This window comes from Dendropsophus ebraccatus, chromosome 12, assembly GCF_027789765.1.
Source record: "Dendropsophus ebraccatus isolate aDenEbr1 chromosome 12, aDenEbr1.pat, whole genome shotgun sequence".
Taxonomy (NCBI): Eukaryota; Metazoa; Chordata; class Amphibia; order Anura; family Hylidae; genus Dendropsophus; species Dendropsophus ebraccatus.
Window position 1 is genome coordinate 6,406,689 of NC_091465.1, and position 18,317 is coordinate 6,425,005.

The following is an 18,317-nucleotide window of genomic DNA, read 5'->3' on the forward strand; positions in this document are numbered from 1 at the left end:
TGAGATAGCGGTGACTGCGACAACGTCCTGACAACGAACCGTCCGTCACCCACCGGGCCCTGCTGACCAGCCCCCAGCCTGGACCGTAACCCCTAACATCCCCTAACATGCCACCCCTTCAAGGGCTTGTCTATTCTTCAATCATGTGATGCAACCTTCTAATATACTTTTAGTTTCCGGTCTCTGCTTGCTGTCAGTGAATGGCGGTACACTAGAACAGACCCGTCACTGACCCATGACATTGCTGCCATTGTATCTGGTCTAGACACCAGCAGTAAATGAATACGTCCCTCTGATATTTTGTTACAATGTATCAGTGCAGGTAAGTCTCTCAGGTAAGTCTCTCAGTTCAGTCCTGATACTGGGGATAGAAAGGGGATAGTGGGACAGGCAAACTCCAGCACATTTTTTTTCTCAGATCAGTAGGTAGCAGAAAGTTATATAGATTTGTAATTTACTTCTATTTAAAAATCTCCAGTCTTCCAGTACTTATCAGCTGTTGTATGTCCTGCAGGAAGTGGTGTATTCTCTCCAATCTGACACAGTGCTCTCTGCTGCCACCTCTGTCCATGTCAGGAACTGTCCAGAGCAGCAGCAAATCGCCTATAGAAAACCTCTCCTGCTCTGGACAGTTCCCGACATGGACAGAGGTGGCAGCAGAGAGCACTGTGTCAGACTGGAGAGAATACACCACTTCCTGCAGGACATACAGCAGCTGATAAGTACTAGAAGACAGGAGATTTTTCTTTATAGAAATAATTTACAAATATATATATATAACTTTATAGTACCTGTTGATTTAAGAAAAAAAAAGTTTTTGGCTGGAGTATCCCTTTAACCCTGAAGCACGTAAGAGAATTGCTCAGGACTGATCTTATGTAATGCTCCTAATTCCAGGTTCCAGATTCTGAGGCTAAACACAGTTATTAAGCGTGTATACTGATATATACTGCGCCTGATATCACATTCCCTGTATGTAGGTGTGACGCCCATCACTCCGCAGCAATCATCTCATCCAGATCCGGGCCCGGCTGCTCTCAGATTACATCATACTGAGATGGTAAATCTGGTAACATCATTGAACTCAGTGAGATGCAGAACTGGAGGGAACATAGAGAAGTGAGATGTGGCAGTGGGGTCCGATCCAGGCAAGGGGGGCCCCTGGTGGTGGTGATGATATTGCTTGTAGATCTGCATTGTGCTTTCTACTGTCAGTATGAATATATATGGGAGACATTTTTACGTTTTGTTTTGTGTTCAGTGACATCACCATGACTGGAGAGAGCATACATGGAGAGAAGCTCACACAAGCTGTAGATAGGGAGGAGAGCATACATGGAGAGAAGCTCACACAAGCTGTAGATAGGGAGGAGAGCATACATGGAGAGAAGCTCACACAGGCTGTAGATAGGGAGGAGAGCATACATGGAGAGAAGCTCACACAAGCTGTATATATGGAGGAGAGCATACATGGAGAGAAGCTCACACAAGCTGTATATATGGAGGAGAGCATACATGGAGAGAAGCTCACACAAGCTGTAGATATGGAGGAGAGCATAGATGGAGAGAAGCTCAAACAAGCTGTAGATATGGAGGAGAGCATACATGGAGAGAAGCTCACACAAGTTGTAGATAGGGAGGAGAGCATACATGGAGAGAAGCTCACACAAGCTGTATATATGGAGGAGAGCATACATGGAGAGAAGCTCACACAAGCTGTATATATGGAGGAGAGCATACATGGAGAGAAGCTCACACAAGCTGTAGATATGGAGGAGAGCATAGATGGAGAGAAGCTCAAACAAGCTGTAGATATGGAGGAGAGCATACATGGAGAGAAGCTCACACAAGCTGTATATATGGAGGAGAGCATACATGGAGAGAAGCTCACACAAGCTGTATATATGGAGGAGAGCATACATGGAGAGAAGCTCACACAAGCTGTAGATATGGAGGAGAGCATACATGGAGAGAAGCTCACACAAGCTGTAGATATGGAGGAGAGCATACATGGAGAGAAGCTCAAACAAGCTGTATATATGGAGGGGAGCATACATGGAGAGAAGCTCACACAAGCTGTATATATGGAGGAGAGCATACATGGAGAGAAGCTCACACAAGCTGTATATATGGAGGAGAGCATACATGAAGAGAAGCTCACACAAGCTGTAGATATGGAGGAGAGCATACATGGAGAGAAGCTCACACAAGCTGTAGATATGGAGGAGAGCATACATGGAGAGAAGCTCACACAAGCTGTAGATATGGAGGAGAGCATACATGGAGAGAAGCTCACACAAGCTGTAAATATGGAGGAGAGCATACGTGGAGAGAAGCTCACACAAACTGTAGATATGGAGGAGAGCATACATGGAGAGAAGCTCACACAAGCTGTAGATATGGAGGAGAGCATACATGGAGAGAAGCTCACAAGCTGTAGATATGGAGGAGAGCATACATGGAGAGAAGCTCACACAAGCTGTATATATGGAGGAGAGCATACATGGAGAGAAGCTCACACAAGCTGTAGATATGGAGGTGAGCATACATGGAGAGAAGCTCACACAGGCTGTAGATATGGAGGTGAGCATACATGGAGAGAAGCTCACACAAGCTGTAGATATGGAGGAGAGCATACATGGAGAGAAGCTCACACAAGCTGTAGATATGGAGGAGAGCACACATGGAGGGCAGCTCACACAAGCTGTAGATATGGAGGAGAGCACACATGGAGGGCAGCTCACACAAGCTGTAGATATGGAGGAGAGCACACATGGAGAGAAGCTCACACAAGCTGTAGATATGGAGGAGAGCATACATGGAGAGAAGCTCACACAAGCTGTAGATATGGAGGAGAGCATACATGGATAGTAGCTTATACAGGCTGTAGATATGGAGGAGTGCACACATGGAGAGAAGCTCACACAAGCTGTAGATATGGAGGAGAGCATACATGGAGAGAAGCTCACACAAGCTGTAGATATGGAGGTGAGCATACATGGAGAGAAGCTCACACAGGCTGTAGATATGGAGGTGAGCATACATGGAGAGAAGCTCACACAAGCTGTAGATATGGAGGAGAGCATACATGGAGAGAAGCTCACACAAGCTGTAGATATGGAGGAGAGCACACATGGAGGGCAGCTCACACAAGCTGTAGATATGGAGGAGAGCACACATGGAGGGCAGCTCACACAAGCTGTAGATATGGAGGAGAGCACACATGGAGAGAAGCTCACACAAGCTGTAGATATGGAGGAGAGCATACATGGAGAGAAGCTCACACAAGCTGTAGATATGGAGGAGAGCATACATGGATAGTAGCTTATACAGGCTGTAGATATGGAGGAGTGCACACATGGAGAGAAGCTCACACAAGCTGTAGATATGGAGGAGAGCATACATGGAGAGAAGCTCACACAAGCTGTAGATATGGAGGTGAGCATACATGGAGAGAAGCTCACACAAGCTGTAGAAAGGAGGAGAGCATACATGGAGAGCAGCTCACACAAGCTGTAGATATGGAGGGGAGCATACATGGCGGGCAGCACAAACAGGTAGATAGGGAGCAGAGTGTATATGGAGGGCAGCTCACGCTGACTGTAGATAGAGAGGAGAGCATAAATGAAGGGCAGTTCACACAGGCTGTAGATAGGAAGGAAAGAATACATGGTAGGCAACTCACACAGCCTGTAGATAGGAAGGAGAGCATACATGGAGGGCAGCTCACACAGGTTGTAGATAGGAAGGAGAGCATACATGGAGGGCAGCTCACACAGGCTGTATATAGGGAGGAGAGCAGGCATGGAGGGTAACTTACAAAAGGCGTAAGTATGGAGGAGAGCATACATGGTGGGCAGCTCACAGGCTTTAGATAAGGAAGAGAGCAGATACAATGCCAGCTGCAGGTGAGAACCACAGGAACTGTCCACTAATGTATTGAGGGTAGAGGAGCACCCTGAAGAGGAGGACTCCTGAACACACAAACCTCACATCCAGCACGGTTTACAGGGAGGGTGCCCCTACATGGTTAGTATCTAAACAGGTGGGAAACTGATTTATGAAAGGGTGTAAATATACACCTGGTGTAAACTGCCCCCAGCATCCAATTACAGCTCCTCTTTTAATTTTACCAGAGCTGAAAGCTGGGCTGTGATTGGCTGCTGTGGGCAGTTTACACCAGGTGTATATTTACACCCTTTCATAAATCTCCCCCAGGGTGTCCAGTAACATATGGAAAACTCTTCTCTTCCATGTCACTGGGGTCCATATCTCTTATTAGAGACACAACGCTCTGTCTTGGGGGGTCTTGAATCAGACCAATCGATTTCTCCATCTGGATTTTGTGGGTGCTGTTGCCCTTTCACCTCTTTTTCTGCGTTCTACCATGACCACCAGTCTCTTACATTAACTGTAGCAAATATAAAGTCATAAGAATCCATGCATAGTAATTTCTGTAATTACACCGCGGCCGATTGATGGCGTCGCCTGTAATAATATCACTTAATGCCGTGTCAGCACAAAAGATACAAGCCTTCCGTAATTCTCTCATTGACTTCATTGCTTCCCCAATACCACGACTATAAGTACAAATGACCGTGCCTATGGACACCTATAATATACGGCGTATACAGCTCTGTGCGCGGTCCACACAGCGCCAGGCTCCTTAAGGCTGTAAAATGGCTTCATGGTTTATGTAGCAATTCACAGGCTCAGTCAGCAGAGATCTGTCATGTCTTTGTGTAACCACTACATGATGAGGTACAATGGCGAACATCAATAGCCTCAGCATACATGTAAGCATAAATAATACATGTATGCAGCGCAGCAAACATGAGGAGGGCCCAGGGGGGTGATGGGATGTGCTCTCCGCTGCTCCACTTTATTGGGAAGTCAATGAAATGATATTGGATTTATGACCCCCTGGATGATCTTTTTGAAGTGTGATGGCAATAGACGTCAATGTTTCCTTCAATCAGAGGGAAGAATAATAAAGGAGGACCAGCGGATGGTGCACTCCATCTACAGGACTATAGGACGGGGCTGGGACCGGTGAGAAAGGGTTAATGGTGTTATAAAGAACCCAAACTAATACTCTAATATAATATGTATTTAAGTGAGACTCTTATATATATTACGTATATGTCTAATCTATCTATCTATCTCCTATCTATCTCTTATCTATCTATCTCCTATCTATCTATCTATCTATCTATCTATCTATCTATCTATCTATCTATCTCTTATCTATCTATCTATCTATCTATCTATCTATCTATCTCCTATCTATCTATCTATCTATCTTTCTCCTATCTATCTATCTATCTATCTATCTTGCACTGGCTGATGTAATAAACACTAAAGATTTTTTTCACTTTATGGAAGTGCCGCAAGTTCTTGAATTTATTTGAAGAGGAGACGTTTACCCAGCCTCCGTTGCCTGGCACTCCAGCACCTTAAGGGTATGTTCACACTTACCAGATCCGCAGCGTATTTTCAGCAGATTTCATTTAAATAACTGAACACAGCATCAAATCTGCTGCGGATCCTGTAGGTGTGAACGCACCCTATCTATCTATCTATCTATCTATCTATCTATCTATCTATCTATCTCCTATCTATCTATCTATCTATCTATCTATCTATCTATCTATCTCCTATCTATCTATCTATCTATCTATCTATCTATCTCCTATCTATCTATCTATATATCTATCAATCTATCTATCTATCTATCTATCTATCTATCTATCTATCTATCTATCTATCTCCTATCTATCTATCTATCTATCTATCTATCTATCTCCTATCTATCTATCTATCTCCTATCTATGTATCTATCTATCTCCTATCTATCTATCTATCTATCTATCTATCTATCTCCTATCTATCTATCTATCTATCTATCTATCTATCTATCTATCTCCTATCTATCTATCTATCTATCTATCTATCTATCTATCTATCTATCTATCTATCTCCTATCTATATATCTATCTATCTCCTATCTATCTATCTCCTATCTATCTATCTATCTATCTATCTATCTATCTCCTATCTATCTATCTATCTATCTATCTATCTATCTATCTATCTATCTCATATCTATCTCCTATCTATCTATCTATCTATCTATCTATCTATCTATCTATCTATCTATCTCCTATCTATCTCCTATCTATCTATCTATCTATCTATCTATCTATCTATCTATCTATCTATCTCCTATCTATCTATCTATCTATCTCCTATCTATCTCCTATCTATCTATCTATCTATCTATCTATCTCCTATCTATCTATCTCCTATCTATCTATCTATCTATCTATCTATCTATCTATCTATCTATCTATCTATCTATCTATCTATCTATCTCCTATCTATCTATCTTCTATCTATCTATCTCCTATCTATCTATCTATCTATCTATCTATCTATCTATCTATCTATCTATCTATCTATCTATCTATCCATCTATCCACCAGTTTGATAAATCTCCCCCACGATGTTTCAGCGGTATGCCCTGGAAAATGGAGATGTAAGTGACCCTGATAAAGAGCCATTAGGGGGCAGCAGAGAGATGTTAATGCCGCCTGAGATGTGACCGGAGAAGACACAGCGCCACCCTGGTCTTCAGGTTGTGTCTAGTATTGTAATTTAGCTCCATTCACTTCACTGAAACTGGGCTGCAATACCACACACAACCTGAAACCTGTTTCTGAAAGTAAGCATCTAAAGAAGTCTATAGAAAAAAAGGCCATCCATGCACACAGTGAAAATAAACATTATTTTTTTTGTGTGCAAAAACAGTTGTATTTCCATAGAATTTATGTAAATTCAAAATACAGCCGTGTTTTTTTCTTCACTATGTGTGAACACTGCCACAATATTTTCTTCACTATGTGTGAACACTGCCACAATATTTTCTTCACTATGTGTGAACACTGCCACAATATTTTCTTCACTATGTGTGAACACTGCCACAATATTTTCTTCACTATGTGTGAACACTGCCACAATATTTTCTTCAAATCGAAGCTTCTTCCACCTGAAAACCTATAAGGTTCCCATGATCAGAAGGTTGCGCGTCTCCGCATCGTAACACGTATCAAACAGGTTGTAATTGGGAATCACTACACTCACCAGGAAAACACTGAGGTATTCACCATCAGCTCAATGCTAAGCGGCTGCTTTCAGCTGTTTTAGAGAAGGAAATCAATTGCTGGGGTGTTAGCGAGAGGAGTCCTATGGGTATTAGCAGAGGAAAATGACTCGCTCTGTGGTAACACTAGAGCTCAAAGTAGCAGCCATGGAATACAACACATTTATAGGGTGTTCCGCCACATTGGAGAAACTCTGCCACCGATTCCCGCAAATAATCTCACACTGAATAAAACAGCGACTGGGGCACAAGAATCAATGTTTTCTGATACTACTAGGATTTTTTACACTACTACCTTATACTTGTGAGGAGTACGCATTTCGCCGTTTGCTATATGTGATGTACTTTGTATGTTTACAAATAGATTGGTGTATATCCAAGTTTTTTTAGTATCGAATTCCCATATTTTAATTGTTTTTATCTTTTGATCCAATAAAGTAATTATGATATTTATTGATACTGTGGTGGTTCGGCTTTTTTGTTTATTGGTAAAATATGTTTTAGCGAGGTCCAGTGCGTTCTCCAGAGGTGACTATTGGGCAACATATTCATTTCTGTAATATGCATCTATTTTAAGTTTGGTGCCAAAATGGAATTCAAAGAGGTCTTCTCCCCGCTGCATACAGTACAACCTGCTCCTATGTACTAGAATATATATATATATATACTGTATATACTGTATATATATATATATATATATATATATATACACACACACACACACAGTGGTGCCTTGGATTACGAGAATAATTCGTTCCGGGACTGTGCTTGTAATCCAAATCCAACTCTTAAAACAAATCAAATTTTCCCATAAGAAATCATAGAAATGCAGACAATTGGTTCCACACCCCAAAAATAAGGATTTTTAAAATCTAAATAACAGATAAAACAAATGAAACAAACATTCAGAAACAGCAGAATCTGTGATATTATAAGTTACTGTACAGTATAGCAGCATGTGATATATAATGTATAGTAACTGTATAACCCTGATAACACAGCAGCAGCTGGATATGTGATATATAAGTTACTGTACAGTATAGCAATCAGCATGTGGTGTATAATGTATAGTAACTGTATAACTCTGATAACACAGCAGCTGGATATGTGATATATAAGTTACTGTACAGTATAGCAATCAGCATGTGGTGTATAATGTATAGTAACTGTATAACCCTGATAACACAGCAGCAGCTGGATATGTGATATATAAGTTACTGTACAGTATAGCAGCATGTGGTGTATAATGTATAGTAACTGTATAACCCTGATAACACTGCAGCTGGATATGTGATATATAAGTTACTGTACAGTATAGCAGCATGTGGTATATAATGTATAGTAACTGTATAACCCTGATAACACAGCAGCTGGATATGTGATATATAAGTTACTGTACAGTATAGCAGCATGTGGTATATAATGTATAGTAACTGTATAACCCTGATAACACTGCAGCTGGATATGTGATATATAAGTTACTGTACAGTATAGCAGCATGTGGTATATAATGTATAGTAACTGTATAACCCTGATAACACAGCAGCTGGATATGTGATATATAAGTTACTGTACAGTATAGCAGCATGTGGTATATAATGTATAGTAACTGTATAACCCTGATAACACAGCAGCTGGATATGTGATATATAAGTTACTGTACAGTATAGCAGCATGTGGTGTATAATGTATAGTAACTGTATAACCCTGATAACACAGCAGCAGCTTGTAGATACAGGATGGAACTATAGATCCCCATAATGCAGTAGCATAGTACAACAAGCTAGAGTAGAGAAGCAGGGCTGCTGTCAGAGGTCTGTGTGGTCACATGAAAGCAATGGGGAAGGGGCGAGTGTTTAGCATGGACCTATCAGGAAGAGCTGAGCAGGAGGACAGTGAAATAAACTTTTCTATAGAGCAGTGTATATAGCTGAGTGTAAGTGCAGCCACATTATAGCAGCAGTGTGTATAGCTGAGTGTGAGTGCAGGCACATTATAGCAGCAGTGTGTATAGCTGAGTGTAAGTGCAGGCACATTATAGCAGCAGTGTGAATAGCTGAGTGTGAGTGCAGGCAAATTATAGCAGGAATGGAAAGTATGGGAAACACAAGGGATGACAGAGACAGGAAGGAAAAAGTAGGGTATAGCGTGAGCGCAGTATAGCAGCACTCTCTGTCTGGGGAGAGAGGGGTTACAGCTATGAAGAGATTACCTCCTGTCTCCTGATGTAAGCCCCAGCCTGAAGTGGATCTGCTATGATTTTAAAAGGTGAGGGAGACTTCCTGGGTCAGAGTACAGGGTACAGAGTACATACTCCTCTCCCGCTCCCCCTCCCAAACAGTAGAGGGAGCTCTTAAACTAAGTTAGAATTTTGAAAAATTGTGATCTCTTCTAGCAAAACACTCTTAATCCAAGTTACTCTTCAACCAAGGTACTACTGTATAATATTGTGGGTTACTGCCCATGTGGACTATTTTATTTAGGAAAATCTAACCATCTAAACGCTCCTTGTGTATTACATACAAGGAGCATTGCTTTTCAGTCCGCCTGGGCAAGGGAGTGGCCAGACTCAACTCCCATGTCAAAGAGGCTCATGATAGTGACATGAAAGTGTTAAAGTTTTTAGGTTTAGAACGTGTCCACCCACCCAGTTCAGGTGGTAATCGACACACACAGAAAGAACAAAATTGTTTTGTTTTTGTAGAGTATTTATTGGATTGCTTTTAAAATTTGTATATGTTTGTATATCTTTAAGCTGGCTTATATAAGCACACCCCTTCCTCTCTAAGGACTTCCCTGGCCGGAAGAAGCGCTGTATAAGCGAAAACGGTTGTTTGTCTGCTCGCATCTTCCTCCCCGTACACATGTGAAGACTACTTTTAAGAATATAACTACTATAATACTGCTCCTATATACAAGAATATAACTACTATAATACTGCCCACTCTATATACAGGAATATAACTACTATAATACTGCTCCTATATACAGGGATATAACTACTATAATACTGCCCACTATGTACAAGAATATAACTACTATAATACTGCCCCCTATATACAGGGATATACTATAATACTGCTCCTATATACAGGGATATAACTACTATAATACTGCCCCCTATATACAGGAATATAACTACTATAATACTGCTCCTATATACAGGAATATAACTACTATAATACTGCTCCTATATACAGGAATATAACTACTATAATACTGCTCCTATATACAGGGATATAACTACTATAATACTGCTCCTATATTCAAGAATATAACTACTATAATACTGCTCCTATATACAGGGATATAACTACTATAATACTGCCCCCTATATACAGGAATATAACTACTATAATACTGCTCCTATATACAGGAATATAACTACTATAATACTGCTCCTATATACAAGAATATAACTACTATAATACTGCCCCTATATACAGGAATATAACTACTATAATAGTACTCCTATATACAGGAATATATCTACTATAATACTGCTCCTATATACAGGGATATAACTACTATAATACTGCTCCTATATACAGGAATATAACTACTATAATACTGCTCCTATATACAGGGATATAACTACTATAATACTGCTCCTATATACAGGAATATACTACTATAATACTGCTCCTATATACAGGAATATAACTACTATAATACTGCTCCTATATACAGGAATATAACTACTATAATACTGCTCCTATATACAGGAATATAACTACTATAATACTGCTCCCTATATACAGGAATATACTACTATAATACTGCTCCTATATACAAGAATATAACTACTATAATACTGCTCCTATATACAGGGATATAACTACTATATTACTGCTCCTGTATACAGGAATATACTACTATAAAACTGCCCCCTATATACAAGAATATAACTACTATAGTACTGCCCCCTATATACAGGAATATAACTACTATAATACTTCTTCATACAGGAATATAACCACTATAATACTGCTCCCTACATACAGGAATATAACTACTATAATACTGCTCCTATATATACAGGAATATAACTACTATAATACTGCTCCTATATACAGGGATATAACTACTATAATACTGCTCCTATATACAGGAATATAACTACTATAATACTGCTCCTATATACAGGGATATACTACTATAATACTGCTCCTATATACAGGAATATAACTACTATAGTACTGCCCCCTATATACAGGAATATAACTACTATAATACTTCTATATACAGGAATATAACTACTATAATACTGCTCCTATATACAGGAATATAACTACTATAATACTGCTCCTATATACAGGAATATAACTACTATAATACTGCTCCTATATACAGGAATATAACTACTATAATACTGCCCCCTATATACAGGAATATAACTACTATAATACTGCCCCCTATATACAGGAATATAACTATAATAATACTGCTCCTATATACAAGAATATAACTACTATAATACTGCTCCTATATACAGGAATATAACTACTATAATACTACCTTCTATTGCTGAAATTATATGTAATAATTTACTCCCCACCCATATGTACGTTTATGTATAAATGATATTTGACAATGATGTGAATAGAGGCAAATATCCGCCCAGAACACATAAGTGGATTCTCCCTTTAAGAAACTTCAGACTGGATACAAATGTCTTGGATGAAATTCCACAAAAGCTGCAGAGAAGCAGAATTAAACATGGCTGTTAAGTCAACTGTGAAGCCTTTTTTGGAAGAAGAAGGTTTATACAGAATACAATGCGGCTGCCAGTGCGGTGACGGTCGGGTTCTGGGAGCAGTCAACGCCTTTTTGGAGAAAGCTTTTAGTCTCTCTTCCCAGAAAATGCTGAAATGTCTGGTCCACGTGTGAGCCAAGTGTGATTAGTGAGCGGAGCCGCCATTTCACCAACAAGACAAGTGCACAGTCCCAAGTGTCATCTGCAAATTATCATAAATCTCAGCAGAAAGGGGGAATATATTACTGGAGTCGCCGTATAATCTGCAGATACTGACCGATAATACTGTGGTATATAGTAAGTATAGAATATAGACAGGTTATTATTCAGATCTATCTCCTATCTATCTATCTATCTATCTATCTATCTATCTATCTATCTATCTATCTATCTATCCGTCTATCTTTCTATCTATCTATCTATCTATCTATGAGGTAGATGATAGATAGATATTAGATAGACATATAATTGATATATGTTAGATAGATAGGAGATAGATAGATAGATAGATAGATAGATAGATAGATAGGAGATAGATAGATAGAGAGATAGATAGATAGGAGATAGATAGATAGATAGATAGATAGGAGATAGATAGATAGATAGATAGATAGGAGATAGATAGATAGGAGATAGATAGATAGATAGAAGATAGATAGATAGATAGATAGATAGATAGGAGATAGATAGATAGATAGATAGATAGATAGATAGATAGACAGACAGACAGATAGATAGATAGATAGATAGATAGGAGATAGATAGATAGATAGATAGATAGGAGATAGATAGATAGATAGATAGATAGATAGATAGATAGGAGATAGATAGATAGATAGATAGATAGATAGATAGATAGATAGATAGGAGATAGATAGATGACAGATAGATAGAAAGATAGATAGGAGATAGATAGATAGATAGATAGATAGATAGATAGATAGATAGATAGATAGGAGATAGATAGATAGATAGATAGGAGATAGATAGATGATAGATAGATAGATAGATAGATAGATAGATAGATAGATAGATAGGAGATAGATAGATAGGAGATAGATAGATAGATAGATAGATAGACAGATAGATAGGAGATAAATAGGAGATAGATAGATAGATAGATAGATAGATAGATAGATAGATAGATAGATAGGAGATAGATAGGAGATAGATAGATAGATAGATAGATAGATAGATAGATAGATAGGAGATAGATAGATAGAGAGATAGATAGATAGGAGATAGATAGATAGATAGATAGGAGATAGATAGATAGATAGGAGATAGATAGATAGGAGATAGATAGATAGATAGATAGAAGATAGATAGATAGATAGATAGGAGATAGATAGATAGATAGATAGACAGATAGATAGATAGATAGGAGATAGATAGATAGATAGATAGATAGGAGATAGATAGATAGATAGATAGATAGATAGATAGATAGATAGGAGATAGATAGATAGATAGATAGATAGACAGATAGATAGATAGATAGGAGATAGATAGATAGATAGATAGATAGATAGATAGGAGATAGATAGATAGATAGATAGACAGATAGATAGATAGATAGGAGATAGATAGATAGATAGATAGATAGGAGATAGATAGATGACAGATAGATAGAAAGATAGATAGGAGATAGATAGATAGATAGATAGATAGATAGATAGATAGGAGATAGATAGATAGATAGATAGATAGGAGATAGATAGATGATAGATAGATAGATAGATAGATAGATAGATAGATAGGAGATAGATAGATAGGAGATAGATAGATAGATAGATAGATAGATAGATAGATAGACAGATAGATAGGAGATAAATAGGAGATAGACAGATAGATAGATAGATAGATAGATAGGAGATAGATAGATAGATAGGAGATAGATAGATAGGAGATAGAGGCCTTATATGGTATATGGTGGTACGCTGTCTATGAGGAACAGTCCCCATGTATAGGCTTTGTGATCTATCATTATAGTTCTGGTTACCCGCTTTTGTACATAGAGACTGTTTGCACCCCCTTAGGTTACAGGGTCCATCTGAGACTGTGCCCACCACGCCCCCTATATGTATACATGTGATATAACAAAGAGGTTTTGTAACTTGGACGGATGGAGCGACAATAATAAAGAAAATAACCACAGTCTGCGGATTCTGTTCCTTGTCAGCGACCGCCCATTATAAACCTCTCTCTGCTCATTTGGAATATAACGGCCGGATAATGAGCGTCGAGGCTGGACGTCCACCGCCCACCGGGAGATCACAGACTGCAAGTCCGGCTGATAAAGAGATTTAGTGGCCAAAAACTACAAGCCAACAAGAAGCAAGTGACATAAGTGTCCGGTGAGCGGTGTCTGCAATAATAGGAGACGGTCGCACTTCTTGCCTAATGATGAGATGAGGCGGCAATTTACAGATGAAAAAAAGCATAATTAAAGATTTACAAAGTAGAAAAAAAATCTCTTAAGAGCGAAAATTGCTCAATTGTACATGTAACCGGCTGAAGAGCTTGTTTGCAGCGGAATTAATTCATGGTAAGGACCATATCTCTATGGACTGTGCGTCTATGGACTTTTCCATTATGGTTACATAGAAGCTTAGTAAAACCTCCAAAGATACAAGTACTGTTAGCAAAGATATTTCTTTAATAAAGTTATATAATTTTGTAATACATCTTTTCTTAAGAAAATTTACTTATTTTTTTAAAATATTTTTTGCACTGACCTCTCTGCTGCCACCAATGTCTGTGTCAGTAACTGCAGGGCTGCACAAGCTCTGGTGCCAGTACAGTGTTTCTGCATGCAGAGGTAGGGGTAGGTATCATTAGTTTCGCACCATTAGGCGTTTTTTTTTATTTTCGCACCACAGAGTATAGATTTTTTTGCAGCATTTATAAAGCTGTTTGGGACATTTTTTAGAAGTCGGAAGGGGGCATGGTTTTATGTTAGCTACTTTTTTCTAAAAGATTTATTATGCACAATTTTTTGATTTGCGCAAAAATAATTGCTCAGTAGTTCTCTGGTCAGACCCTGACATCATTTGTTAGCCTTTTTTAGCTAAAAAATGTACAAGATTACGCAATATTTATCAAGGCCTATGATCCTAATGATAATTAGAGAAACCATTAGAATAGACATTACACTGGGGGGAGCTGTCTGTTTCACTAGTGCTGCAGCCTTCCCTGATGTGTATATATTACATGTTACCATTAGAATAGACATTACACTTGGGGAGCTGTCTGTGTCACTAGTGCTGCACCCTCCCCTGATGTCTGTATATTATATGTGACCATTAGAGTAGACATTACACTGGGGGGATCTGCCTGTGTCACAAGTGCTGCAGCCTCCCCTGATGTCTATGTAATTCATGTTAACATTAGAATATACATTACACTGGGGCGAGGTGTCTGTGTCACTAGTGCTGCACCCTCCCCTGATGTCTATAAATTACTATAAACTACATGTTACCATTAGAATAGAAATAACACTGGGGGGAGATGTCTGTGTCACCAGTGCTGCAGCCTCCCCTGATGTCTATATATTACATGTTACCATTAGACTAGACATTACACTGGGGGGAGCTGTCTGTGTCACTAGTGCTGCAGCCTCCCCTGATGTCTATAAACTACATTTTACCATTAGAATAGAAATAACACTGGGGGGAGCTGTCTGTGTCACCAGTGCTGCAGCCTCCCCTGATGTCTATATATTATATGTTACCATTAGAATAGACATTACACTGAGGGAGCTGTCTGTGTCACTAGTGCTGCAGCCTCCCCTGATGTCTATATAATACACATAACCATTAGAATAGAGATCATACTGGGGGAGCTGTCTATTTCACTAGTTGTGCAGCCTCCCCTGATATCTTAATATTACATAACACTGAGGAAGCTGTCTGTGTCAGCAGTGCGATTGTGATTGTGCTTATAGCCAGTTATCACTGCTCACTCCACTCCACTGTGCCATGGCTGCAGCACTACTGACCCAGATCCAGACATGTAACTGTGCTGGGACCAGGGCTTCTGCAGCCCTTCAGTTCTCAACACAGCCATTAGTGGCAGCAGAGGGGCCGTGTCACCTCCTACTACTGCCAGTCAATGTAAAAACTAGAAAAAAAAACTTTCTTTAATAAAGTTATGTTACAAAGTTAAATGTTTATTAAAGAAATATAAAATGATTTTTATTTGACAGAATACCCCTTTAAATCCTAGTTTATACGCTGGGATATGCAACTTCACAATATATGAACGTACCAAGCGTCCACACAAAGATTATATAAGTTTTTGTATTATATAAATTTTTAGTTGTGATTTTCATCTTCTAACCTGGTTGGGTCTTTCACCATCTTTAGGAGAGCTACCTTACTTCTGTGTAGGTGACAATTTAACAACTTGCACTCACTGGGTTCCTCAGGGTACTTGTCAGTTATTAAGGCCACACCCACACAAAGAAAGCCCCACCCATGAGGATACCTGCACTGTGTGGCGTAGATCATGGGATGTGAGCGCTATTGCTCAGCTCCAATATCTTATTCCCTGTAGCTATAGTGGTCCATTGCCCTTACAATGTTCTATCTCATAGGGACTGAGGGCCTCTTACACTGCTATACAGTATTTACCCAGGAGGCCAGGGGGCATTGGTATTTTTGGCATCTGGACGACGCCTTTAACAAACTTCTCCACGATATCAGGGTTATTTGGTAAACTTTTCTAGAGAGCTAATTAATAAAGAAGTTCTCTATAAAACACGGGGCGCCCCGGGGGGAACCGATCCCGTTAAATGTAATTTAATAATAGCTCCAAAGCTATGGATTTTCCTTCTGCTTTCAAAATGCAATGATTAAGTTCAGTCGCAATTTAATTCATTTCAGGTTCTGGTGCCACTGTTGTAGGGAAGCAGTTAGTAGCAGGAGCTGCGCTCCTCTGCATCTTGCTTTGCAATCAGAATTAACATTCAGTTTACTCTGCCCGATTGTGCACTGAAAGCCGCCGGAGCGTCCCCGATCCCAGACAAGGTAAGAAGCCGCATACGGGGAGGATTTCAATGAACGGGATTATTAAATCATCAATATGGCATTTTTAGTGGCTAAATTTTAAAACCTGATAAAAAAAATAGATAAATAGATACAGTATGAGACCTTTAAAGGGACAGCACCCCAATTTATTCTTTATATAAATAATAAAGTGCATTAAAGGGGTTGTTCATGATTAGAAACACATGACCTCTAGAAACAGCATCTGTGTAGGGAATTCGAGCTGAGCTGTAATACCATACCTAACCTGTGGACAGGTGGGGCGCTGTTTTTTTTTATTTTTATTATTATTATTCTTAACCTGGATGGACACTACATCATTGATGTTCTCTATGGACATGTATATATGTATAGAAGTTAAACAAAACTTGGTAGAATTGGTTTCCAACATGTGGCTCCTTCAGAGTCCATTACTCTAAAATAATAGGAAAATGTTTAAAGGGGTTATCCAGTGTTAGAAAAACATGGCCACTTTCTTCCAGATACAGCACCGCTCTTGTCTCCAGTTCAGGTGTGGTTTGCAATTAAGCTCCATTCACTTCAATGGAACTGAGTACAAAACCCGCACCCAAACTAAAGTCGAGAGTGGTGCTGTCTCTGGAAGAAAGCGGCCATGTTTTTGTAGTGCTGGATAACCCATTTAAGGTTAAGAATGATAGGCTACTTACACATAGGTTTCAGCTGTCCTATGAGTTCTTCTTTTGTCCATTTTGCCCATTCTTTCTTGTCTGTGTTGATTGAACAAAGAATGGGACCACATGGCTTCCCACAATCCTCAATGGCCGGGACATTCAAGTAATGCACCAATACAATGTCAGGATTCTGCAAAGGAAACAAAGGAGACGTCAATTGGAAATTCCCTCCATAATATTCACTTATCACCTAGAAAAGGAAAAACTGGAGCAAAGTAAGTAAGAAAGGTGGTTGGTGGCGTAGACTGACGCTTCACGGATGATCGCTAAGAAGGTTGAATCACAGAGGAGACAACAAGACCAATGCCAAGGATCTGAATGGCGCCAATCACCATCAATAATTATGATACATCCCGTGCAAGCCTGAATATCATATTGGCAGAAGCCAGCATCAGCCCCATTGGGCATAAACCTATTATGGAATAAAACCAATAGATACATGCATCATCTCTTGTTTTCCTTATTCTGAATTTAAGATAAAAATACAAAAAGTTTTTTTTTTTACTTTTTGGGATCAAGAGTGACCATGCTGGATGTTATTTCTCATCCTGCCATGTTAGTTATCTATACTATACCACACATGCTTCCTGAAACATTGGCAACTTTATACACTGCTCCTCGTGGGCGGTCCCTTGGGGCTTGGCCAACCAATGGCCGGC

The 18,317-nt window shown here is 39.3% G+C and overlaps 1 protein-coding gene across 1 annotated transcript in view; it reads right to left on the bottom strand.

Moving 5' to 3' along the window:
• The window catches only part of CAMTA1 (calmodulin binding transcription activator 1), a 213,116-nt gene extending 195,057 nt beyond the window's left edge, over window positions 1–18,059 (bottom strand). The window contains exons 1-2 of the mRNA XM_069948699.1: window positions 18,009–18,059; window positions 17,635–17,788 (exon numbers count right to left, since the gene is read on the bottom strand). Coding sequence (XP_069804800.1) covers window positions 17,635–17,788; window positions 18,009–18,059 — 205 coding nt within the window. The remainder of the gene's footprint in view (window positions 1–17,634; window positions 17,789–18,008) is intronic.
• Window positions 18,060–18,317: the final 258 nt, after the last annotated feature.